At 41.4% G+C, this 27,209-nt stretch overlaps 1 protein-coding gene across 1 annotated transcript in view; it reads right to left on the bottom strand.

Moving 5' to 3' along the window:
• The window catches only part of FMR1NB (FMR1 neighbor), a 33,147-nt gene extending 16,649 nt beyond the window's left edge, over positions 1-16,498 (bottom strand). Inside the window, 2 exon segments of the mRNA XM_059910487.1 lie at positions 3,239-3,370; positions 16,195-16,498. Coding sequence (XP_059766470.1) covers positions 3,239-3,370; positions 16,195-16,498 — 436 coding nt within the window.
• Positions 16,499-27,209: the final 10,711 nt, after the last annotated feature.

The following is a 27,209-nucleotide window of genomic DNA, read 5'->3' as shown; positions in this document are numbered from 1 at the left end:
TGGTTTTTTAAAATTTATTTATTTTATTTATTTTATTTTTGGCTGAGTTGGGTCTTCGTTGCTGCACACGGGCTTTCTCTAGTTGTGGTGAGCGGGGGCTCCTCTTCCTTGCGGTGCGCGGGCTTCTCATTGTGGTGGCTTCTCTTGTTGTGGAGCACGGGCTCTAGGCACGCGGGCTTCAGTAGTTGCGGCTCACGGGCTCTAGAGCGCAGGCGCAGTAGTTGTGGCGCACGGGCTTAGTTGCTCCGCAGCATGTGGGATCTTCCCGGACCAGGGATCGAACCCGTGTCCCCTGCATTGGCAGGCGGATTCTTAACCACTGCGCCACCAGGGAAGCCCGGTAAGGTACTTTTAAAATGACTATAAACATAAGCTGAGTAGTAGTGATACAAATATAACACAGAAAGGGCTAAATAACTAGAACAGGCCAAATGCCCTTAAAACTAACACCTTGTTAAAAGAATACCACAGATACCCTCTCACTCAATTTTACTAAGCTACAGAAATGCACTGAATCCATCAATGAGACTGAATGTAAGTAAAATTCACACAGTTTACTGCTAGAGAGTAAAGTAAGTAATACTATTGGCATTGACCTACTTTCTGTGAACACTTAATCATATTGGCACTGCAGTATGTTTTAAGATTCTTCCTTTTGGCCTTAAGTTACAACTCTATAATTTTGAATAGGCAATGATTTATGGCATGAATACCAAGATTCATGCAACTGTAAGAAATTCATGCATATCTGAATCTGTAAGATTCACAAGCTGAAACAGCTGACTTTTTAAACATCCTGCTTTATATGAAAAACAAGTGACAACTAAAAAGGCAGATATCAGATTTTTATTTGAAAAGAAAACCTTTACAGTATGGCTTAAGGCCAGCATAGATTCAGTTCAATCTCCAATACTATCAACAACTACAGACTTAGAAAAGTAATAAATGATGTTTTACGATCACTCTGAAGCACTTCAACATCAGCAAAGAATAATAGAATGGTTATAAGTATATTATTACCTCTTGGTATATTTTTTTATATTCCTCTACTTTAAAGATTGGCAATTCCTGAAGCTCAGGTAAAAATAATAACAGCTACCATTCATTAGTCACCTATTTGGGCGAGGTATCTTGCTTTACGCACATTATTTCCAATCTTCACAACAAACTCTCAAAATTAGTTTTACAACCTCCATTTTTAAAATGAAGAAATAAAGGATCAAAGTAGCTTGCGCAAGGTCACAAATTTAATGCATTACCAGTTGGCCTGGATATTCATTTCCCAAACATTTTAGACATGTGAGAGCTTAGCCTACTTTGTTGTTATACTCTAAGCAATCTGTTCTTCAATTCTGCCAGGCCCACAGTGACTCTCCTCCCCAGGATGGACTGCATCTAGAATACCATGTTCAGTCCTGGACATCACACACTCAGGGAAGGGTGACAATTGTCAGGCCCTGGTCAGAGATCGGATGGACTTCCTGTGTGCTGAGTTCCTCAACTATAGATATTGTTCAAAGACCACTTTCCAGGAATGAAAATCATACAAGAAGAGATTTTAAATCATAGAAGAGACTGGACTAGATGATCTCTAAGGTCCCTTCTAATGCTGGGCTTCTGTTATTTTATACCTAAATTGCATCTGATGGACTTTATGCCAGATACTAAAATTAGCTTTTAGACTCAAATTACTAATTTTGAAGAATAAAAAGGGTAGAACAATTTCTATCAGGTTTAAGCGTATGACTTTATCCAAAGGGAGAAGGATTGTGCGACCTCTCAAGCTTCCCTGCCAGTCTGTCTCAAGGTTATCATTTTAATCTGCAAGAGATGAATCTATTACTAACAACAGTCTAATGATGAGAAGACGGTCTTTTTGTTAGTGCTTTAAGTGGGAAGAATATTCATTTTTAATTATATAGGGGAGGAAATAAATTGGTTAAAAGTACTTCACATTTTATGAAGTTGTAGTTATTCTTTTTCAAGAATACAGTATATAATATTTTATAAATATTTAATCACTGTTGAAAGAGTTGAACCAACCTAGGTGTGATATTTCTCTTAAAATGGAACAGTCTGATTTTTTTGGGCAAAAACGTCATCTCATAAATTGATTTTGACTCAACGTACTGCACCAGGTTGGAGGAGTATTTCAGAAATGCAGATATCTTATTTAGACTATTTTTAAAGGTGGCTTCAGTGTTTGTATAATGTACTTATTATAGGTAGCTATGGGACAGTTTACATCTGCTATCTTCTCAAGCTCTAAAGCTTAAATCATCATTTGTTGTTTATGACGAACTCCAGTGCTCACTATTCTTTTAGCTTCACAACATACCACCTTATCAGACTTCTCTTTCTCCAATCGATTTGACCATGGCAGTATTTTTAAATAAATTATTTAAGGAGTTCGTTTATTTTGCTATTCTCATTGGTAGTAGATGTCATAATGCTTGTTTTGAACTGGAAACCTCTTAGAGAAACATGAAGAGATTTATGCAAAATCAGAAGAATTCAGTGGTAGCGTCGGAATTAAACAATGGATACAATTTTGTGCTTATATATGTACATCAAATTTTATTAGAATAAATTCTGCATGATTTTTAATAAAAGCTTCATCTTTATAATTCACATATGTCAATTTATTTGAACCTTCTCCTTGAAAGGGCACCACATGCTGTACAAAATGAAATGTGTTTATTTGTGGTTAATCTCAGGGGCCGTCATGTGCTTGATAAACACATTATATACAGAATCACAAAAAGACAGAGATGATGTGACTTGAAACCTGAACTTTTTATCATTAAAACAGATGGGAAAACATCTGGTATATTCCATAACATTAGAGCTACACAGTACCCTGATTAATGCCACAGAAGACATTGATTTCACAATACTGGATCAGTGACTAAATTTCAAGCAATGCCATTAAGGTAAATTTTGAAAGGTTTAGAGATTTGTAAAGGAAAAGTATTCTGTAAAGAGTAACAAATATTTATGGAATGACTTAAAGTACTGTCTCAGTTCATCTTCGCAATTCTTTCTGGTAAATATTTTCATTTTAAAGATGAAGACATTGAGGTTCAGAGGTTATCTTGCCTAAGCCAAAGGGCAAAGTCAGGATTAAAACTCAGGTTTGTCTCACTCCAATGCCAATAGACCACACTGCCTCCTAAACATTTAACTACTGTTTTCAAAACAAGGACATTGGGAGGAATAAAATAAAACAGGAACTTACTTGTTGGAAAGAAAAAACTTAACAGAGCTTCCCAGGCAGCAGGTTCTTCCAGAGGTTGTCCATTAGCATTTTCATTGCTCCACAGAATATATTCACTTGGAGACACAGAATTCGAGAACCCTTAAGAAAAGTGAAATTATTAATCCCAACATATAACGTATTTATCACTTTCTTTGACCCTTTAAAAGTAATTACCTGTGCTTAAGTTAAATATGGAAAGTCTAAGAGCTAACAGACATTGCATTTAAAACCCGTAACAGCTTAGGTACAATTAATAATCAGAATATGTTTTTGCTGTGAAACTGAAAAATTGAGTATTAAGTTTAAATAAATTAATTAAAAAATAAATAAATTTCAAAATGCTTAAGCTGTAGGCCGACACATCCCATTGTTGCACTGTAAACTAATTTACAATAGTGAACTTGCCTCTGACAGTCTTGACATTCGGAGGCCCAATCAATTAACAACTTGGAAACAGTATGTATTCCAACTAAATCAGGCCCCATCACAGAAACTCTTGGCAAATATGTTGGCTTCTTTATTTACGAATAAAAATCAAGGCCTTAGACACTGTAAACCTTCCTTATCCTTCCTCACTACTTCAACCAACTTGCTTTTAGTTTTATTTGCATGATTCCCTGCTATATAAGAGGAGAGGATATCCATCCTCATTCCCATGACATGGATTTGTCCATATCATTAAGTATTTTCCAACACTATCTTTAATAACCTTACAGTATTACATTATACGGCTATATTATAAATGAGTTAATAATTTTCCCCATACAAAGACATTTAAGTTTTTTACAATTTACTGATATTATGAAGAACACTGCCTAGAAGAACACTCATAGATACAGAGAACAGACTGGTGGCTACCAGAGGCGTGGGGTGGGAGAAACGGGTTAAGCGGGTCAAAAGGTACAAACTTTCAGTTATCAATTAAATAAGTCCTGTGATAATGTAATGCATATTTAAAAGTTGCTAAGAAAGCAAATCTTTAAAAATATATATATATATATATATATATTTATTTATTTATCTGTATGTGGGATCTTCATTGCAGCATGCGGGATCTTTTAGTTGCAGCATGTGGGATCTAGTTCCCTGACCAGGGATCAAACCCGGGCCCCCTGCATTAACCACTGGGCCACCAGGGAAGTCCCAAGAGAGTAAATCTTAAAAAGTTCTCATAACCAGAAAAAAAAAATTTTGTAACTGTGTATGGTGACAGATGTTAACTAGACTTATTGTGGTGATTTCACAATATACACAAATATCAAGTCATTATGTTGTACACCTGAAACTAATATAATGTTAGATGTCAATTATACCTCAATAAAAAAAAAGAAAAAGAAAAAATAAAGAACTCTGCAATGCAATGATTTATCACTGTAGCTATATATTTGCAGATATTCATGAAAAGTTCCTTAGGATAAATTCTTAAGGAATGGCTATTGACCTTGGTCACACTACCCTCCAGTAAGGCTGCCCCAAGGTATACATCTACCAGCAGTGAAGGCAGTGCCAATATTCTTGGACCCTCACCTTTTTTGTTGTTTGTCAGTTTGATGGCCAAACTAATGTTACCCCTTGTTTTAATTTGCACCTTTAGTCATCAGTGAACTGATCTCTTTCATATATTTGTTGTGTAATAGAGAACTTAACCCTTAATCTGCCACATATATTGTAAATATTTTTCAAGGTAGTCAGCTACGTTTGTATTTTTTATGGTGTTTTAAGAAATTCAAAAGTTTAAAATGTTTTATGTAATCAAATGTATCAATCTCTTCCATTACTATTTCTGCCTTTCAGGTCATGTTTTAAATGGCATTGTTATCTTTTAAAGAATGTCACCTGCCATTACAGTAAACAAAGGATGTAGCCGGCCACATCCACCAAGCCATAAGTCAGTGAGCCGCCACAGACGGTGCACCCTGAGCGGATTCAGGATGGAGAAAAGCAGGATACTGGCCCTAGATAGTTAAGATGCATATCAAGGGAATGATTTCAATAAGCCCAGACTCTTGCATCTTCCCATACACAGAAAAGCGCTAAATTCATTAACTTGAGATGTCTGGTTTTTCTTTAATTAGCAGAAATCTTTTGATCTTTGACTATCTGGGTGTTTTTTTGTTTTTGTTTTGTTTTTGCCAAAACTCCTATATCCTGGCTCCTCCCTTACCTCTTTGGAACAGTCCCTCAGAGCTACCTGAGAGGCTGTTTCTTGGGCTTAAGTCCTCAGAAAGTCAGCCAAATAAAACATAATTCTCAAATTTTAGGTTGTGCATATTTTCAGTTGACAGCATTCTACACTCTAATACTTCCTTCTAACACTTTTACAGTTTCACTTTTTATATTTAAATCTTTAATCCACCTCGAAAATATTTTGGAGTATGTTATGAAGTAGGGACACATGTTTTCCAGTTTTCCTAATACCATTTATTAAATCCATCCTTTCCTACTTATGACATCACCATCATATTCTAAGTCCTTAGTCATAGATTTGTTTCTTGACTCTCTATTCTGTTCCACTAATCTATCTGTTCATGCACCAATACCACTGTTATAAATTACCTTGTATTATCATATGTTTTAATAACTGGATCTGGCAATCTTTTCATTAGTCCTCATTATCAAAATTTTATTCTCAACTCTGAAGAATTTTTTAGATGAAACTTAGAATCATTTTGTCAAATCAAAAAATCCTAATAATATTTTTATGGTAATTATGTTCCTTATTTAACAGTCATTCAAAAAACATTTATTGTGTGCCTCATGTACTAGGCATGAATTTACTTTAATGTAGACTCATTTGGAGAGAACTGATAACAGTACAAAATTATCTCACCCAAGAATCTCACTCATTCAAGTCTCTTTTTATCTCCCTGAGTATACATTTATAGTTGCATTCATATAGGCCCTGTACCGTTCTTATTACACTTATTTCCATATGTCAAACATATTTTATTGTTATGTTATGAATATGCTATCATAAGAATATTCACTTATCATTTTTAAATCTCCTTTATATCAATGATAATATTCTCTTTCTTATTTTAATGAGACCAACTTCCATACATAAACACTTGAATGTGTATTCTCAGCCTGTAGGGTACTTTATTATAATATGAACTTATTATATGAATATGAACTTTATTATACATGTTAAATCAAGCTAACTTGTATTATTCAAATGGTCAATATCTTTATTTTTTCTATCAAGGACTAAAATATATGTATCATAGTCTCCCACTACGATTGTAGATTTGTCCATTTCTACTTGAAGTTCTAAAACCATTTTTTAATATATTTCAACACTATGCATAAGTGTTCATTCATTACAGTTTTATCTTCATTGTGTAGTACATATCTTGACAATATCTTGACAAAACCCATTTTTTCCTGTTTGTTTTCTCCTAACCCCTACTCGTTCAATAACTATGTATTTAATGCCTACTATATTCGAGGTTTTGGGGATACATCAGTGAACAAATCAGATAAGATCCCTACCCTCATAAAGCTTACAATATAGTGGAGAAAACAAACAAAAAAGTAAACTAACAAATTAAAAAATTACAAATTGTAATGCATGCTATGAGGAAAGTGGATACCAATACAATATAAGGTAGGGGACCTACTTTAAATAGGGGCTGGCCTCTCTGAGATGATATTTCAGCTTAAAAAAAGAAAAAAGATTAGAAGAAACTGGCCATACAAAGGGCTTGGAAGAGTGCTTCCAGCACAGGGAACAAGAAGGGAGACTAATATTGCCAGCCATACTTTGCCAGATTAGAAGGCTCACTGCCCTACATTATACAGGAAAGGAGCTACAGTTGGAAGCAGCCTTCACAGGACCTGTGTTCCGTACTGCCATTTGCTCACTCAGTGCCCCCCTTGCACAATTGACTGTTCTTGTCAACATGCCATCTGAAGGAAGTATTGGCTGGCAGTAGCACACAGTGACCTGAGTCTCCATACTAGGTTATCTTCTGCATGGGGTGTGCTCTCTGGAGTCCCTCTAGGATGGAGATTCATCTCCAACTCAAAGTACCCTAGCCTCTAGACCCTGCCAGACAGGCTTGGCTTTAGCTGAAGTGAAACACGGGTTGCTGTGACTTCTCTCATTAGTGTCTGGCCTGGCCTTCTTTCTATCTTTCAGAAATCCCTCCAGATTTCTAGCATATCAATAAAGATAGCACCTGGGACTTCCCTGGTGGTCCAGTGGTTAAGCCTCCGTGCTCCCAATGCAGGGGGGCCCAGGTTCGATCCCTGGTCAGGGAACTAGATCCCACATGTGGCAATTAAGAGCCCGCATGCCGCAACTAAAAAGATCCTGCACGCCGCAACGAAGATCCTGCGTGTCGCAACTAAGACCCGGCTCAGCCAAAATAAATAAATAAATAAATAATTTTTAAAATTAACAAAAACAGGATCAAACTACACATTAACTAAAAAAAATGTTTTTAAAAATAAATTAAAAATAGCACCCTTCTTGGTTCTCTGGGTTTTCAACTATTACAGATCTTTTGGTCACTTCGATGGGTACAAAAGAAGGAGGCAACTAAACATTTACTCAGAAAAGCACCATCAGCAGCAGCCTGAACCCAAAGCCTTCTGCATGTTTAACCTGCTCTCTACCACTGGTTTCTTCCCTACTCTGAAAGACAATTATTTATAAATTAACTTGAGCACTATTTCCCAAAGTGTGGCATAAGTACCATCAGCATTACATGCGCTGATTTTAGGTGGAACACAGTTGAATATTTATGGATGTATTTAATTTTCGCTATTTAGGTATTTATTATGAAAAGTGTAGAAAAAATATACATGACTAGTATATCAAAACTACCATGACACCAAACATCATTTACCATATGGCAAACCTTTATAAAATCCCCTTTGACATTCCTGTTCTTTCATTACTGGAAGCAACTGTCCTTTCCTCTCTCCAAAATCTTCCATCAGCCAGTGCCCAGGTCTTTTCAGAGCTTCCTCTTCACCTTATTAAGCTCCAGCCTCTTTCCCCTCCCCCACTGTTATTCATATGCAGAATAATTCCATCCCCTATGCTTCTAATTTGCATCTGTACACTCATTAAGCTCAGCAAATAAAAGACTAGGAGGCAGCATCCCTAAATGGCAGCAAGAAATGGTAAAGAACCAATTATGTTTCCCTGTCACAAAGAATTTTTATTTTTTAATTTCCCTGTTACCAAAAAAAGACTGAAAACCTAACTACATTTCAAAGGAAAAAAAAAAAGCAGACTCAAAGCTGTGGGCTTCATGGGCATGTGACCTATGCAATGTACAGAATGTGGCTCTTAAAACAGTTCCACACTTGGTTTAATGTTCTGCTACCATCTTGAGATTCATAATACATTTTGAACAAGGGATCCCCACATTTTCATTTTGCAAATCATGTTGCCAGTCCTGCTCTGCAGTGAGGTCCCTCAGATGAGGAACTGAATTAAAGGGCGAAGAGACAGAATGCGAACAGTAGCTAACGGTATCAGCTTGAAGAGGATTCTGCTAAGACTTAAGTTGAGGGTCTACCTATGCCGCAGTCTTTTCTGGGCCTTGTCCTCAAATAGACCTGAATTTGCATCTTGGCTCTGCCACATACTGGCTGGTGAACTTGGGCAAATCAGTAAACTTCTCTTTGCCTCAGTTTACTCATCTGCAAAATGGGAATGATATTTATTTTGAAGAATTGTGAGTATTAAATGAAGTCATACACAAAGTGCTTAGTACAATGTAAAATGAGTAAATATTTTATCATATATCTTTCATTTTTTAATTGTTTCTAATTTTAAATTTAATAACATTACTTTGTTTTCACGATATTTATTTTTATAAATAATTCTCTTAATCGCAAATATGCCAGTTTCCCATTTATAACGGTGCTATAGTTTCCTTTTAAAATAAATATATTTATTTAAAAAGTGAGGCAATTTAAAGAAAAATATGAATAACTGATAGCATTAAGATAACAAAGAATTGTGAAGGTGTTATACAAACGACTGAGGCAGGAGAAACACCTGTCTAATGACATCTCCTCAGTTTTTAGACAAGATAACTGAAGCCTAAAGAGGCAAAATGCCTCATCAAAAGTCACACAGCAAGTCAGTGGCAGAATCATGACAATTCAGGTCTCTTAACTCCTAGATCAGGGCTCCTCCAACTACACCACATACACAAATGGTTAAAGCAAGACCAAACTTGGTGCCTAGTGTGGTACAAGGCAGTCAATCAGACCTATCTAGGTGCACTGCCTCACTCACTCCCCAAAATAACAGATAAATGAAGTATTAATATAATAATATAGAAACCAGTCACGTGGTTTTTTCCTATGGAGCTAAAGCATTCTGAAAATATTACCTATTAGTCAATCTTTATTTCTCTCTCGTTTTTAATCTCCCCAAAAAGGATGTGCAATAAGGACTGACCCAACAAGTTACAGAGAATTGGTGGAGGAGGTGGGATCAAATTCCTAGTCCTGATCTCCTAGTCTCTTCATCCTGTATGCCACTAGTCTATATGCCTTATGCATAAAAGTAACCTTAAAAACAAGGTCTAAAAGACTGTACAACCTGGAGCTCTCCCAGAGCTAATTCAGATCCCTCAACCTCAATTCTCCTTGGTGGCATTAAATCTAAGAGAACTCAGAAGGGTCTATCTAGAAAGAAGGGAAATTTTAGCTCTGGGACCAGATGCCCTGCTTTCACTGCAATACTCCAGGGGCATGGCCAAATTATTTTACCCCTCAGTGTGTATTAGTTTGCTAGGGTCACTGTAAGAAAGCACCATAAACTGGGTGGCTTAAAACAATAGAAATTTATCGCCTCAACAATTCCAGAGGCCAGAAGCCCAAAATCAAGTCCAGAATCAAGATCAACCAATAGGGTTGGTTCCTTCTGAGAACTGTGAGGGAAAGCCTCTCTCCTTGGCTTGTAGATGGCTGTTTTCTCCCTGTGTCTATTCATATAGTCTTTCTACTAACAATGTCTATCTCTGTGTCCAAATTTCCCCTTTTTACAAGGACACCATTCATACTGGACTAGGGCCCACCTCACTTTAACTTGATTACCTCTATAAAGACCTCATCTCCAAATAAGGTCACATTCTGAAGTGCTAGGGGTTAAACGTCCAACATTTTTTGTTGTGGGGGGGACACAAGTCAACCCATACCACAATGAATTTAGTTACATTAATTAAGTTAAATCATTTTAAATACAAAATGATATTTAATCCATCCAGTCACATATTACCTCCTGAGAATCTGGGACATCTGACAACATTAAGAATGAATCATGGATTATTTTAGGAGAAAACATGTTAAACTTATATTGGAAAAAGTCCTCATGGAAATAAAGAAATCACACTGAATAACAGTATTCTCTTTTTATAACAGTTCTACTCAAAATAGGAGTAGAAAATGAAGAACTCACAGACTAAGAAAATAACATGTACAATTTATAGTTTTGTTTCTTAAATTACGTTTTCAGAGAATGAAAAAGCTCTGTTTGTAAGGTTCTCAGCTTTATTTGTAACTAACATTTATAAATACAGTAAAACTAATTCAGAAATACATTGTATTTTAGATGAATAGTAGGAAAAATAAATATGGATAATTCGAAGTAATATGATTTGTGGATGATCATTTAAAAGGCATCTTAAAATGTTTTTCAAAGAGTAGGAATATTTTTCTAACTTATTTAAAATAGTTGATAAAAGAATGCATAACATATACTTTATTTAACACTGAATTTCATCCCCAAGCAGCTGTGACACAGTATATAGTGGTCTCTGTTCATTTTACTTAACAATGCCTCTGCCCAATTTTTGCTTCCTTCTTTGACTGTGGGAGGACCTTGGCTGAGGAGATGGAAGACCTCTGGGGATGGCAGGGAGAGAGAAGTCATTGAGATTAGAGGTGGGGATGATGGAAGGTCTTTGGGCTTGAAGCTGGAGCTTGAGGGAGGGAGGGAGGGAGGAATACTATGGGAAAGCCAAGTCCTTTATGTAGAGGAGGAGATAGAATACCATTGTGAGGTAACTGGGAGGGAGGGCAGGCCAAGGGAGGTAAGGTAGAGAAGGCCCTTTTTTGAGAAGGCTATCTTGGAGCTAAGGAGAGAAGGCTGTGGGGAAAGAAAAAGTATTTGAGTGGGGGGCAAGAAAGATCTGGAGGAGGGGGGGCTTCCCAGGTGGCACAGTGGTTGAGAATCTGCCTGCCAATGCAGGGGACACGGGCTCGAGCCCTGGTCTGGGAAGATCCCACATGCCGCGGAGCAACTGGGCCCGTGAGCCACAGCTACTGAGCCTGCACGTCTGGAGCCTGTGCTCCGCAACAAGAGAGGCCGCGATAGTGAGAGGCCCGCGCACCGCGATGAAGAGTGGCCCCCGCTCGCCGCAACTAGAGAAAGCCCTCACAGAAACGAAGACCCAACACAGCCATAAATAAATAAATTAATTAATTAAATTAAAAAAAAAAAAAGATCTGGAGGAGGAGGTGGGAAAGACTTTGAGTGAGGAAAGTGAGGCAGCAAGAGCACTGAGTAGAAGGAGGAAAAGAAGACTTTTGAGGAAGGAGAGAGTAGCTTTGGGTGGTGAGGGAAGAGAAACCTGTGAGTGGGGAGAATGGGGGGCCTTTGGAGGGCTGAAACAGGCATCTGAGAGGGGGGTGAGCAAAGGTCTCAAGGAGGGTAAATAAGAAGGGAAGGGAAGGATTTTGACTGAGGAAGAGAAGGGCTCTGTGAAGGTAGGTTAGAGAGAGGACAATGTGACGTAAGAGAATGAAGGCATTTTAAGAGGGACGTGAGGGGGACTTCCCTGGTTGTGCAGTGGTTAAGACTCCACATTCCCAATGCAGGGGGCCCAGGTTCGATCCCTGGTCCTGGAACTAGATCCCACATGCATGCCACAACTAAGAGTTCACATGCCACAACTAAGGAGCCAGCGAGCCGCAACTAAGGAGCCCGCCTGCCACAACTAAGGAGCCTGCAAGCCACAACTAAGGAGCCCGCCTGCCTCAACTAAGACCCAACACAACCAAATAAATGAATAAATAAATAAATAAATAAAAGGGCGGTGAGGGAGTGAAGACCTTGAGTGAGGGGAGTAAAGGGCTTTGTGAAATAAGGAAGAAAGGCTTTTGAGTGACGGGAGAGAAGGCCTGTAAGGTGAGCAAAGGAAAGTCATTGTGGGGACGTGAAGAATGAAAGGACCTTGACTGAAAGTTAAGAAGAACTTTTGGAGTGGTGATGAAGAAAGGAAAGCATTTCTGAGAGTAAGAGAGGAAAGGGATTTGTGAAGTGAGGTGACAGACGGAAGGTCTTTGTGAGCATAGGTAAAGGAGGAAAGTTCTTTGAGTAAGGAGGTGAGAGAGTTTAGTACTATGTGAGGAGAGGGAATTTCCTACTTTGTGAAAGGACTGGAATGAAGGAGGTCTTTCAGGGGACAAGTGAAGAAGGGAAGTCATTTGTGAGGGTAGAGGAGGCAGGGAAGGCAACCATGAAAGAAGGGAAGGCCTCTGTGAGAGGAATTGAGCAAGGAAAGTCCTTGAGAAGGGAGGTGATGGGGAAATGAATTTGAGAGGTGAGGTAAGGAGGGTTAGTAAGGTGAGGTTAGAGGTGGAAGAGCTTTAAGAGAGGAGGTGATGGAGGTCAGCACTTTGAGTGGTGCGGTGAGGGAAATTAGTACTTTGTGATGGGAAACAATAAAAAGGCCTTAGGAGAAATGAGGGATGGAAGTCATTCATGAGGGAAAGAGGGCATTTGTGTAAGTTGGTGAGGGGATTTAGTAGTTTGTGAAAGGAGGCTAGGGAAGGAAGACCTTTCAGAGAAGACCTAGTATAAGTAAAGAGACTGAAACACTAATCAAAACCTCCCTAAAAAGAAAAGTCCAGGAGCAGATGGCTTCATTGGTGATTTCTACCAAACATTTAAAGAAGAATGAATACCAATCCTTCTTAAACTCTTCCAAAAAATAGAAGAGGGAACACTTCTTAACTCATTCTACGATGTCAGCATTAATCTGATACCAAAGCCAGACAAAGATACCACAAGAAAACTACAAACCAATATCACATATGAATACAGATACAAAATACTGGCAAACCAAATGCAACAGCATATTAAAAAGAGTATACAAAATGATCAAGTGGGGTTTATCCCAGGAATCCAAGGATGGTTCAACATAAGAAAATCAATGGAACACACCACATTAATAGAATGAAGGAAAAAAACTCACATGATCATCTCAGTTGGTGCAGAGAAAGTATTTGGCAAAATCCAACACCTTTTATGATAAAATCACTCACTCAGCTACGAATAGAAGGGATTTTCCTCAATAGATAAGAAGCATTTATGAAAAATCAACAGCTAACATCATAATCAACAGTGAAAGGCTGAAAGCTTTCCTTCTAAGATCAGGAGCAAGATAAGGATGCCCACTTTTACCACTGCTATTCAACATTGTATTGGAAGTTCTAGCCAGAGCAATTAGAACATAAAATGAAATAAAAGGCATTCAAAATGTAAAGGAAAAATACAACTATCTATTCACAGATCAAATAATTATATATGCAGAATATTTTTTACAGTTCACAACAAAACCTACTAGAGCTAATAAATTCAGCAAGTTGTAGGGTACAAGATCAACACGCAAAAAGCAGTTGTGCTTCTATATACCAGCAATAAACATTCCAAAAAGGAAATTAAGAAAACAATGCCATTTACAATAGCATCCAAAAGAATAAAATTTCTAGTAATAACTTTAACCAAGGAGGTTAAAGACTTGTACAATGAATACTACAAAACACTGCTGAAATAAATTAAAGAAGATATAAATAAATGGGAAGACATGCCATGTTCATGGATTGAAAGACTTAACACTGTTAAGATGGCAATACTGCCCAACATAATCTACAGATTCAATACAATCTCTATAGGGACTTCCCTGGTGGTCCAGTGGCTAAGACTCCGCGCTCCCGATGCAGGGGGCCCGGGTTCAATCCCTGGTCAGGTAACTAGATCCCACATGCCACAACTAAGAGTTTGCATGCTGCAACTAAAAAAATTAAAAAGACCCCACATGCTGCAACTGAAGATCCCGCACATAGCAATGAAGACCCGGCACAAACAAACAAATAAATAAATAAATAGAAAAGTGCTTTAAAAAAATATACAATCTCTATCGAAACTCCAGGGGCCTTTTTGCATAAATGGAAAAGCTAGTCCTCAAATTTATATGGAATTGCAAGAGGCCTTGAATGTTCAAAACAATATGAGTAAGGAACAAAACTGGAGGAATCACATGTCCCAATTTCTCAACTTTCTACAAAGCTATAGTAATCAAAAGAGTATGGTACTGGCATAGGGATGGACACACAGACCAACAGAACAGAACTTAGAGTCCATCAATAAACCCATAGGTCTATGGTCAACTGATTTTCAACAAGGGTGTCAAGACTATTAAATGGGGAATGAATAGTCTCTTCAACAAATGGCACTGAAATAACTGGATATTCACATGCAAAAGAATGACGTTAGACCCCTAACATACGCCATAAACAAAAATTAATACAAAATGGTTCAACAACCTAAATATAAGGACTAAAATCATAAAACCCTTAAAAGAAAACCTAGGCATAAATCTTCATGACTTTGGATTTGGCAATGGATTCTTAGATATGACATGAAAAGCACAAGTGTCAAAAGTAAAAAAAAAAAAAAAAACAGATAAAATTGGACTTCCTCAAAATTGAAAACTTTTGTGCATCAAAAAAGCTATCAAGAAAGTGAAAAGAAAACCTACAGAATGAGAGAAAATATTTACAAATCACATATCCAGAGTATATGAAGAACTCTTACAACTCAATAACAAAACCACAAACAATCCAGTTTAAAATGGTCAAATGATTTGAATAGATATTTCTGCAAAGAACATATACAAATACCCAGAAGCAAATGAAAAGATGCTCAACATCATTAGTCACTACAGAAATACTAATGAAAACCACAATAAGATACCACTTCACTCACACTAGGATGGTGATAGTCAAAAAGAGGGGGTGGTAACAAACACTGGTGAAATGGAGACCCTCATACACTGTCAGTGGGAATATAAAATGGCTCAACCACTCTGGAAAAGTTTGGGACTTCCTCAAACAGTTCAACATGGAATCCCCATATGTCCCGGCAATTCCACTCCTAGGTATATGCCCAAGAGAACTGAAAACATACTGACACAAACATCTGTACATGAACATTCATAACAATATTATAGCCAACAGCTGGAAACAGCCCAAATGCCCATCAATCTGATCAACGGATAAACAAAATGCAGTATATGCATACCACAGAATAGTATTCGGCGGTAAAAACGAATGAAGTACCAATACATATACAACATGCCCAACTCTCGAAACCATTATGCCAAGTAGAATAAGCCAGACACAAGGAAGGACAAATAGTCTATGTTCCCATTTATAAGAAATGTCCAGAACAAATCCAGAGAGACAGAAGTAGACTGGTGGGGGTCAGGGGCTGGGAAATGAGGAATAACTGCATTCTCAGTGGGTGTGGGTTTGAATTCGGGGTGATGAATTGAGATAGAGGTGGTGGCTGCTCAACGTTTAAATATCTAAATGCCACCGCATTGTTCACGACCAAGTAGTTAACTTTAGGTTCCGAGAATTTCACCTCCGTTTTTTAAAAACAGGCGGGAGGTGAGGGGGTAGGGTTTTGTGAGGACAAGTGGGGAGGGAAGGGAGGGAAGGTGCTTCTGAAGGGAGATAAGAAGGGAAGCTGTTTGTCGTCGGACGGGAGGGCAGACGCAGTGGGAGAGACGGATGGCCTTCGCGCTACCGCGCAGAGCCCCGCCCTTCGGCGCCCTCCCCTCACCCTCCCGTCCCCCCGAGGGGCCCTCGCCCGGTGTACCCCGGGCGGCACTCACTGGCACTCAGGTAGTAGTAGTACAGCAGCAGCAGCAGGACCCAGACGCCGAACAAGAGCAGCCCGGAGTGTTTGCGGGCCCACACCTTCACCAGAGAGTGGCGCGTCTCGGCCTGGGTGCCGCGCAGAGACCCCTGCGGGCCCGGCTTAGGCTTGTCCACCGTGATGGCCTGCCACTCGGGGGTACTGCCGCTGGTGGACCACCCCATCGCCAGGTTCTTCTCTTGTCTCCCCGCCCGACAACTGCTCAGCTTGCAGCGCGACCCCTGCAACGCCCGGGTCTTCGACCAGGTCCTCCCCAGCATCAACCGCCCCTCGAAAAGCACGCCTCAGGGTCCCCGCTAAGCTGAGCTGCTGCCGCTCCGTCCGCCGCCCAGTACCCAGAAGCCCCCGGGGCGGTGACGCTTACGTGATACCCCCGGCAGCACGTGCGGCTGTCGTGCCGGGCCCAGGCCCCGCCCCTTCGTAATGGCCGGCTCTAGTGGCTTGTGCCCATGCGCCGCTCAAGGCCTGCACCTTCTAGGGTTTGTCAAACGTTGTCGAATGAATGAACGGGGCCCCCAAGGCCTGAGCCAGTAGCGGGACTGGAATCATACTCCAGCCACGGCTGCTAATTCCTCCTCAAATTCAGTCTTCTGACACCACTGTAGCCTCTACAGTCACCACAGGCAATCACTGCAGCACCGCCAGATAAATGTGGCTTTTTAAATGTAAATTTTCGTTATTTAAAATTAAATGGAATTAAGAAATCGCTTCTTCCTCAGTCCCAGTAACCCCATATCAAGTGCTCAGTAGCCACACATGGCTCAGGCGACCATATCTGACAGGGCGAAAAAGGAGCATCTCCATCACGGCAGAAAGTTGTGATGGGCAGCACTGGACGTGAAGAGTGACGATCGTGAATATGGTAGATGTTCAGTAGGTTGCTACACTGTGGTAGGAGCTCTTAAGGGGAACAAGATGGTATTTGCCTTCGGAGACCTTAAGGTTGAGTCACAAATAAATGAAACAATAGGACAGTATGAGGACAAAGAGTGTGTGAGGAACACAAAAAAGTGACTCAGAACACTTCGATTTGATTCCCATCATTTGTCACCAGTGAATTGGGTGGCCCTAAGTGCCTTCCTTCTGCTGTGCCTTAGTGCAACACGTGTAAAATAAGACAGCATTGTCTCAGAGTCCCCTTTTGACTCTAAAATCTGACCCTTGGGCAAAATCCCATTAACTCGCTTTGTGTGGGCACATCTGCAAAAGCACTTTGTAGATGATGCTGGAACACTTGTTTATCTACCTCCGTCTAGTTTTCAAGGGATGTGAAACGACCCCCTTCAACTGCATTTCCATCTTCTTTCTTACTACATTTTACTCTGGCTTTCCAAATGGTTTTCTACTAATCATATTCTATTGTTCTTTCCAATGTTAATAAGCATTCCATAAGGGGAAGGAGGGAGGAAGTTTTCCTATGTAAATAATTCTGGAAATTTAGCGCACTCCACCCTACCGCCACATCTACGAGCAATTCATAATGCTCTTTAGTTTATTAAAGGAGCTGGCAGGAAAAGAAGCTGCTTTCCTTTCCTTTTATCTTTTCTTAATCTTTTTTTGGGGGGGGAGGGCCTCAGCTTTTCCAAAATTAATTTGACCAGAGGACACCTGTATTAACAGCTTTTGAAATTACTGCCTTCAACTGTGAGGAACAGGAAAGTGTCTGAGATTTTACTGTACTTCTGAGTAACAAGGCAGCCTGCCACAGTTTCGTAAATGCTGGCAGAAGATGCAAGACTACTGGGTCAGAGACAAAGGACAAAAGCTCCCCTAGACATTCAGACACTCGAGAGACCCATGAACAATCGCCTCCCAACAGCAAACTTGTTCATGTCATAGAACCCGTGGAAAATGATCGTATGACCAGGTACCACGCAGCTGCCCTGTGGGCTCAGGGATTAAGCTAGAGCACACGGGTTGGAAACTCAGCTCTCTACCACCTCATGGGTTGTGCTCTCTGAGTCTTCGTTTTCCCTTCTGCAAATTATGGGCTGTGGACATCCTGATTGTGGAGATTCTTTCCAGCTCTGGCTTGCTGTGACTCGCACTTGACTGTAGCGTTTGGGGTTGCTGTCAACAGGCAAGGCATGGCAGTTTATGGCAACAATGCAATACTCGTGAGCAATCCACATTATGCCGCTAGAAATACACATTACTAACAAAAACTCAGGGGGACAAAATCTCTAAGATTAAGTTCGAGTACTTCCTGGTTTACAAAACACTAATTCGAGATTGGGGGGCAGGGCACAAAAAGCCATCCACTTTGTAGATTATCAGATGTAGATTTAAATCCTGCCCTGGCTTTCCTCTTTCATCCTATATTTTCAAAGGAACTAAATTTGATACTAGTCAACCTAGAGCTAATTAGGGAGGAAAATCTGTTGCATGGGCATGAATACAAGGACTGCTTCACAAGATGGTACATACCACTGCTCAGAATGTAACTACCATTCTTGTGGAAAATTGAGAATTGACACTTTTTAAAATATCACTACAGGCAGACATGAAAAGATGTTCAACATCAGGTAATCAGGGGAATGCAAATTAGTCAACAATGAGATAATTTATGCTCATCAGATTGGCAAAAATTAATAAATATTCACAAGAATGTACAGAAATGGGAACTCAATCATTGCTGGTGGAGGTGCAAATGGATACAACCACTTAAGACAGCAATTTGACCACAACTTGAAAGGTTAAATATTCACATATTCCGTGACACACAAATTCCACTTTTAGGTATCTATCCTGTCACCCATGTGTACAAAGCAACATGTACAAGGGCATTCATTGTTATAATGAAAGCAACATAAAGGATGTCTCAGTAGGGAAATGGAAACAAATTGTTGTTCATTCCTATAATGTATTAATATATAGTACTTAATGATGGTTAGGATCAATCACCTTAGCTGACATAGTAATTCTTTTTTTTGGCGGACCTGCCTAGTGGCATAAGGTGGCAGTTTCAGCTTCTAATTCAGTGGAACCATTGTTGTGTTCCCTGAAAGAGATACTTCTCTCTTGAATAATAAGCTTCTAAAATAGCAGAAATCAGAGAATGAGAAGCAAAGTGCAAACATTTGTATAAGCATGTCATTAGGCATCATTCTCACCATCACTCCCTTAGTCCTTAGCCCCATGTATTCTGGTTCTGGGACAAACAGTGCCTTATGTTGATTACTGGTCCTGGTTCAGAGTGCACAACACATCCTGCAAGACAGCACCACAAACTTATAGGGTGCTTTCTCCTAGGTGGTGTCATAACTAGGTTTTTAATAGGTGATTTCATTGTTCTAGTAAGCCAACTTCTTTTTTTCCAGCTTTTTTGTGGTATAATTGACAAATAAAATTGTAAGATATTTAAAGTGTACACGTGGTGATTTGATATATACATACATTGTGAAAAGATTCGCACCTTCTAGTTAATTAAGACATTACCTCACAACTCTCTCTTTTTTTGGTGAGAACATTTAAGTTCTACTCTTAGCAAATTTCAATTATGCAATACAGTGTTATCAACTATAGTCACCATGTTATACATTAGAACCTCAGACCTTATTCATCTTACAACTGAAAGTTTACCAACCTCTCCCTGTTTCCCCTACCCACCAGCCCCTGGCAACCACTTTTCTACCCTCTGTTTCTGTTTCGACTCTCCCTGGCTACCAGCAAGTCGGCCCACTGTTCTTGCAGCCACCCTTCCCTTTAATAAGCTCTGTCTTCCTTACATTCTGCCTTGTGTCTGGAAATGCTTTTCCAACCCGCGCTCGGACCACGACAGTTAGGTTATAACATCATGAATCCTCTGGTGCTTGAATGGGAAAAATAGAAGTCACAGTTGATTCAGAGAAAGATCTGATCCATGTTTACCGCCTCCTCCACTCACTCTTGCAGGACATCTTTCTGGTGGCTTTTCTTTGTTTACATTGAGTTGAATTTCGTCTGTCACGCAAACATGCTTCCAAACCTCTCATCCACAAGGCGGGAGAGTGGAGAATTTGTTTTCCCCTATCTGGAATTGGCATGGGACACCAAAGTGTCTAGAAAAGTCCCCAATCCTTCAGGGTTTCTGAGGGTGGCTAAAGAGAATAAAATGCCAATCTTGGTGCCTTAAAACAACAAAGGTTTATTGCTTGCTTACACTACCTGCCCTCCACAGGTTGGCAGGGGCACTCTGCTCACTGTCATCACTGAGACCTGGCCTGACAGAGGTGCCACTGCCTTGTCATGCCACCATCTCCACTTGAGCTTCCAAATTGCCGTGGCAGGGAGGCGAGCGCCGAGAATCACAGGGCCCTGGTCTTCAACGCTTTGGCCCAGAAAGGACACCTAGCCATTCTCTTTCCACCTCAACGGCCAAAGGAAGTTACAGGGCCACGCAGCACTCGAGAGAAGCACGTGCCCGGAAGGAAGCGAGAACCAGGAAATTTGGTGACGCCTAGAAACGTCTAACAGCAGCATCATTACAAACAGCTGTCCTTTACTGAGGATGAGCCATGAGCTGGGCACCCTGCTAAGCACGTTACATGCGTCCTCCTTACAGGCCTGAGGTAAGTGTCAATATCTCCATTTTTAGGGGAAACTGAGGTTCAGAGAGATAGATTGTGTGACCTTTTTGAGGCTGCAGGTGGTATTTAAGCTGGGGTCTGAACCTGTATGTCCATTGGCTGGCAGTCCAGTGCTGCCCCTCCTCCCACACACACCTGGCAGGTGAGTCTGGCCCTTCTGCGAATCACTACTGCATCACCTTCGCTACACTGTAGTACCCAATGCCCTTTCCAGAACCCTGTGCTTTGGCACTTCTGATGCCCCTGTCCTGGCAAAAGTGGGAAAAGAGTATTTTGGCAAACTCCTGTTCACCCCTTGCGATCCAATTCTAACCACATCTCTCCATGAAACTTCTCCTGACTTCCTCCTGCAGAATTCATTGTCCCAGGCTCAGCTGCCCTCAGCTCAGATCCCTAGCAGGACACTCATCACAAGCGTTTATTATTATTATCTGTTAACCTTCTTATTTCTTCCATTAGACTGTGGCTCCTTGAACAAGGGAACCATGTCCCATTTCTCTCTGTATTCCCAGGACAGGAGCAGAATAGCTTAAATACAGCCAACATTGGTTATATATACATGCCAGACACGGGTCTAAGTGCTTTACATACACTCACTAATTTCACTCTCATACCATTTCTTTTTTTTTTTTTTAATAAATTCATTTATTTATTTATTTTTGGCTGAGTTCGGTCTTCGCTGCTGCGCGCGGGTTTTCTCTAGTTGCCATGAGCGGGGGCTACTCTTCGTTGCGGAGCACAGGCTCTAGGCGTGCGGGCTTCAGTAGTTGTGGCACGTGGGCTCAGTAGTTGTGGCTCACGGGCTCTAGAGCACAGGCTCAGTAGTTGTGGCACACGGGCTTAGTTGCTCCGTGGCATGTGGGACCTTCCTGGACCAGGGCTCCAACCCGTGTCCCCTGCATTGGCAGGCGGATTCTTAACCACTGCGCTACCAGAGAAGTCCTCTCATACCATTTCTATAAGGTAGGTACTATTATTAACATCATCTGTTTTTTACGGATGAGGAAATTTAATGTATAGAGTTTAAAAAAGTTGCCCAAAGGCTCATAAGTAGTAAAGAGCTGTGCTGAGATTAGGACTCAGGGAGTGTAAGCCCAGAGCCTAAGCCTGCTTAGCAACTATGCTACTGCTCAAAACTTCTTCCAGCTCATATCTCAGCCCTTTGCTCCTGAACACTTCATGTGTTTTTTTGTTGTTTTTTTTTTTAAAGAACATTCTCTTGGGCTTCCCTGGTGGCGCAGTTGTTAAGAATCCACCTGCCAATGCAGGGAACATGGGTTCAAGCCCTGGTCCGGGAAGATCCCACATGCCGTAGAGCAACTAAACCCGTGCGCCACTACTACTGAGCCTGCGCTGTAGAGCCTGCGAGCCACAACTACTGAGCCCACGTGCCACAACTACTGAAGCCCGCACACCTAGAGCCTGTGCTTCGCAACAAGCGAAGCCACCCCAATGAGAAGCCCGCGCACCACGACGAAGAGTAGCCCCTGCTCGCTGTAAGTAGAGAAAGCCTGTGCGCAGCAACAAAGACCCAATGCAGCCAAAAATAAAGAAATAAAATAAATTTATTAAAAAAAAGTTCTTAAAAAAGAACATTTTCTTACGTAATCATAGTACAATTCTCAAAACTGGGAAATTAGCATTGTCCTACTATGTAATCTACTTTATTCATAGCCAAATTTCCCAATAATGTCCCTTATAACAAAAGACAACAAAATTTTCTGGTTCAAGAGCCAATCCCTGATCACATATTGCATTTAACTGTCATGTCTTCTTAGTATCATTTGATTGCAAACAGTTCCTCAGTATTTGTCTTTCATGACCTTGATAGTTGTGACGAGCACAAGCCATTTATTCTGTAAAATGTCCATTTTGTAAGCTTGTCTGATGTTTCCACATGATCAGATTCAGCTTATTAATTTTTTTAGCTGGAACACTACTGAAGTGTGTTGTGCCCTTGTGCATCATATGAGGAAGCACATATCTATCTGTCCTTGTAATTACCTTTCATGCTAATTTTTCTGTCTGCCAATGTCTTTTTCTTGTGTATCTCCAGCATCAAATGCCAAAGTCTGCCTGACTCATGGTATATGCTTAATAAACATTAGTTGAATGAATAAGTCTCCCTTCCTCTAAAAGAAAGCTATAGGGGTTTCCCTGGTGGCACAGTGGTTAAGAATTTGCCTGCCAATGCAGGGGACACGGGTTCGAGCCCTGATCCGGGAAGATCCCATGTGCCGCGAAGCAACTAAGCCTGTGAGCCACAACTACTGAGCCTGCACTCTAGAGCCCAGGAGCCACAACTACTGAAGCCCGCGCACCTAGAGCCCGTGCTCCGCAACAAGACAAGCCACTGCAATGAGAAACCCGTGCACCGCAACGAAGAGTAGGCCCCGCTCGCCACAACTAGAGAAAGTCTGTGTGCAGCAACAAAGAAAGACCCAATGCAGCCAAAATTAAATAATTTAAATAAATAAAAAAAAGAAAGCTATAACTCAAGCCAAAAATCTGTGAATCATAATGCTAGTTTCTTCACTCTGCTTTTCCCCCACAAGTAATAATCACTAAGTCCCACTGATTCTATGTCCTAAATATCATAGTAATCCCACCTTTCTCCATTCTCACTGCCATTGCACTGGTTCATTATTCTAACATCCTAGCCTCCCTGCCTCCAGTCCTGACCCCTTTCATCTATCTTTGGAAGGTGAGTTAAAGAAAACACCACTATATCATGGAGAATGGGCACAATAATAGGTTTAATTGGGATAATTTACAAGCCCAAGTGTTAGTAAGATGACGTAGGTGGTTTTGAGTTCTGTCAGTATCCCACAGTGAGACCTTTGGGGATGGAAATTGATTGGCTTTTTCAGTGGGGTTTCTGAAGTTGGTGAGGATGGCAAAGAAGACGTTGTGAAACAAGGAGGGTCCTAAATAAGAGTACAAAGTTCATCATGAAAACTAGAGTTTTCTGAAACCTCTAGTCATGGACTCCAGACCAAGCCATGAGAAAAAGATCCCAGGGCTTAGATGGGGAGTGGTTTAGAGCCCTGTGGCCAGCTCCTACAGCTTGCAGTGAGGTATTCAGCCAGAAGTTGGCCACAGTACACACTGCCTAGTCAGTAAATAACCCAAAGCTACGCAGATATCCAACACAATCAGAGGTAAGGAGGCAAGAGTATCTTTGGTAGTGAAACTCCCAGCTATCTCTTTGGTAATCTCCCAGGTGAGCCTTAGAAACACCTCTTGATGGGGGAAAATGCATGTAAAATGGTGATGAACTGCGTCCATAATGCCCCCAAGGACAGCCTACTGATTGCACCAGAGGCTGGGCATATATAGCCTGTGCCCACTGGATCTTTGATTACCGAAGAGTTGTGTCGCTACCTGCATGAAGAGGGTCACCCTGTGTCCAAGTGGGAGGCAGTGGAGGCAAGGGAGGCTGTCTTAGCACACAGAAGATCTAGTCCTGGAAGTGGGTGGGAAGCACATAATGTTGCTTTGAGTTGGGTCCAAGTTGGATCCTCTGCATCCATTTAGCATGGACATCACAGGATATGGACACATGAGTGTAGATGGCAAAGGCAAACAGTGGCTGAGGCCACTGCCTGGTAGAAGTGATACCTGAGGCATTGTTTGATAGTGGGATGATGATAAGATCCCTCACAGACAATTGAAGTTGGGGGTGACATATCTAGCTTTGTGATAGTTGGCACTATGGTCACTGCCCCAGACAGGTACAGTCTGTCCATATCTGGATTAGGAAAACGGAGAAGTTATTCACTCCTCAGAGCTCTCCTTGCTTCACAGGCTTGGATCTGTCTGTGCCTCACCAGTTGGGGCCTGTGAGCTACCCTCAGGAATGAACCAAACCTGATTTTCTATCCTGGAATGAAAAGCTGCACAGAGACCTGGGCTAACAATTCCTTTACCCAAGGCAGTCTGTTCAGATTAAGGAAGATGGCTTCAGGACAAAGGCGACTTTGTTCATCAGCATAAAAATCACAGAAGTATCCCCCAACTTTCAGAGGAGGTGTGTGGCAAACCCAATGTCAGAGTTGTCTGCCCAGTGGGAAAGGACACCAGATGCCATTCCGAATTTGTGTTTATCTACATTTCTGTGATCCATGCAGTAAAATCTTCTTAGATACTCAGCATGGTCAGTGCAGGTCCAAAAAAGGAGGGAAGTTATTATTATGTAGTATGGCAGCCAGGCAAGTGTGCCACTCCAGTCCGTTGTGGAGAGCACGATTGCCTGACAGCCCCACGGTGATGCCCTGCAGGATCCACCACTGTGTTTGTGCCAAGGCCGTATTTCCTATAGACTACTTGCAGTCAGTAATTGAGCACGGTGGAGGTACTAATGCAGATTCGGCTCAAGAACTCCCCATCTGCCTGCGATACTTGGAACTGCATTATAGTCTAAGATCATTCTTACCCAATTCTCCTTACTTCCTTTTCCTTCATAGATGTCAGATCTGCATCATGGTCTGAAATCTCTATTGACCTTCTCTGGCATGTGGCAAAGGTAGTCCGTCAGAGCCTTCACTCTATGTGTGCTATGTGATTGGAGGAGGTGGGCGGCAACCCTATACCTAGAGAGTGCGTCCAGACTATGGAGGGGCAGGGGGGCTGTGAAGTATATCTGCCAGTGTGAGCCAGTCCTGTCTTTTGCGGTATGACCAAGCTAACCCTGAATTACATGCTTGTGTAGCTGCCACCAAATGCAGGCTCTGGGGGTGCCAGTAGCTTCTTTGTATGTCAGATGACAACCCTTCATGGTGCTCTTGTTACTGTGGTGGGTCTGGATATGGATCCCGTAGGTCAATATGGCTATGATGGCTCACAGGCCCAGATGAGTTTCTCATTGCAGATGCTTTGCTTTTCTCAGGATGTGCTCTTTTCAAGGAGGCAAGTGCATATGTGACTTATTAACTGAGCTTGTGGGTGAGTTGTATTTGTTTCTATAGGGTATGACTTTAATAGTCCTGCGTGGCTTAGCGACCTGACTAAAGAGTGAGGCCGTTGGCAGCAGCCCCTGAGTCTATGTAAAGGGATATTTCATTCATTGAGGAGTGGAATGCTTTACTACCAAAAAAGCACTGCACTTCCACCCAATGTGCAGAGCAGCCAGTGCCAGGGGTTGTCAGCATTTATCATCACATAACAAATGGCTTAGCAGTATTCCACTGAACTTGCTCACCTATCAGTGAAACAGGCTTCCTTGTTTGGTACCAAGTCTCAAAGTTGAGGCCCACTCGAGCCAGTAGCTCAGGCAAAGCAGGCAATAGGGCCATCTCAGTACCTACTGGCTGGGCAGCCACGTGTTCTTGCAGTTGGCTTGACCCCCAGTTGGATGTACCATTTCCATTTCGCATTTTTTTTGGCTTGTTGCACTTTGTCAATTATTAAGCTATTGTATCTCAGTTCCAAACCATCCTTCTACACTCTGCTCTATGAGGCTGGGGCTGGGATTCTGCACACCACATTTCTCCTTTGCCAGTGCTGCCTATTAGGGTCTGCCAATAAGAGGCTCTAGAAGGAGACTGGAAGACCATGGTTCTTCACTCTGGCAGGAAGAGTTTGCTCCAGTAGCAGCTGCTGAATCCAATTTCCAGATTCCGACCCCCTCCCCACCCCTCTCAGAACCAGCATTATCACGTCTCCTCAGTGCTCTAAGCCCAGCCACATGGGGGTCTGCCTGCATGTTATCAAGGTACCTGTACCGACCGATAGTGCCCCTTCGCTTGAGATCTGGGTTTTAACTCTGTGGCCCTCGTTTTTGAGCCTTTGGGTTCTCACCATCTCAGCCTCCTCCCTTTGTTCTCCCAGGCCTCAGGATGGTAAATGCTTCCTGCAGAACCCACCTCTGTGGAAACTTAATGCTCCTGTTTTGCATTTTCAGTCCTTTAAGATCTGTTTAACTAATCCCTGTATTAAATTCTCTGTTAAAATCACTGGTGTGATTTCTGTTTTCCCAACTGGACCATCACTGAGACATCCATCTGATGGAACTGATTTCAGTAACAACCCCACTAGCAGGTTGGGAATGTTGGATCTGAGAGTCACACTTTTCCCTTCAGTGAGATAATCTGTCCCCAACAGGGCCAATAATTGTCATTCAAAACGCATGTACCATCCAGTAGTGGTGAGATGACCTACCCCCAATATTGGCAGAGTCTTCTTTTCAAGAGACATCAGATGCGAGACTGGTCACAGATAATTAAAACTCCAAGGGATCAGAATGAGTTGGGGGCGGGCAGAGCCGGTATTGTTTCATTGCTTCTGCGGCTGCTTACTGTGGGGGTCCCCAGTCGAATCTGGCTACCAGTCTGGTGACTTACAGATTCTTGAGTAACATTTCTATGTGCAGGATGTGCTGCCTCTAATACCCGAAGAGGCCAAA

This window comes from Balaenoptera ricei, chromosome X, assembly GCF_028023285.1.
Source record: "Balaenoptera ricei isolate mBalRic1 chromosome X, mBalRic1.hap2, whole genome shotgun sequence".
Classification (NCBI taxonomy): domain Eukaryota; kingdom Metazoa; phylum Chordata; class Mammalia; order Artiodactyla; family Balaenopteridae; genus Balaenoptera; species Balaenoptera ricei.
Note: the sequence above shows the minus strand (reverse complement) of the source record. Positions and strands in the feature narration are given on the sequence as shown.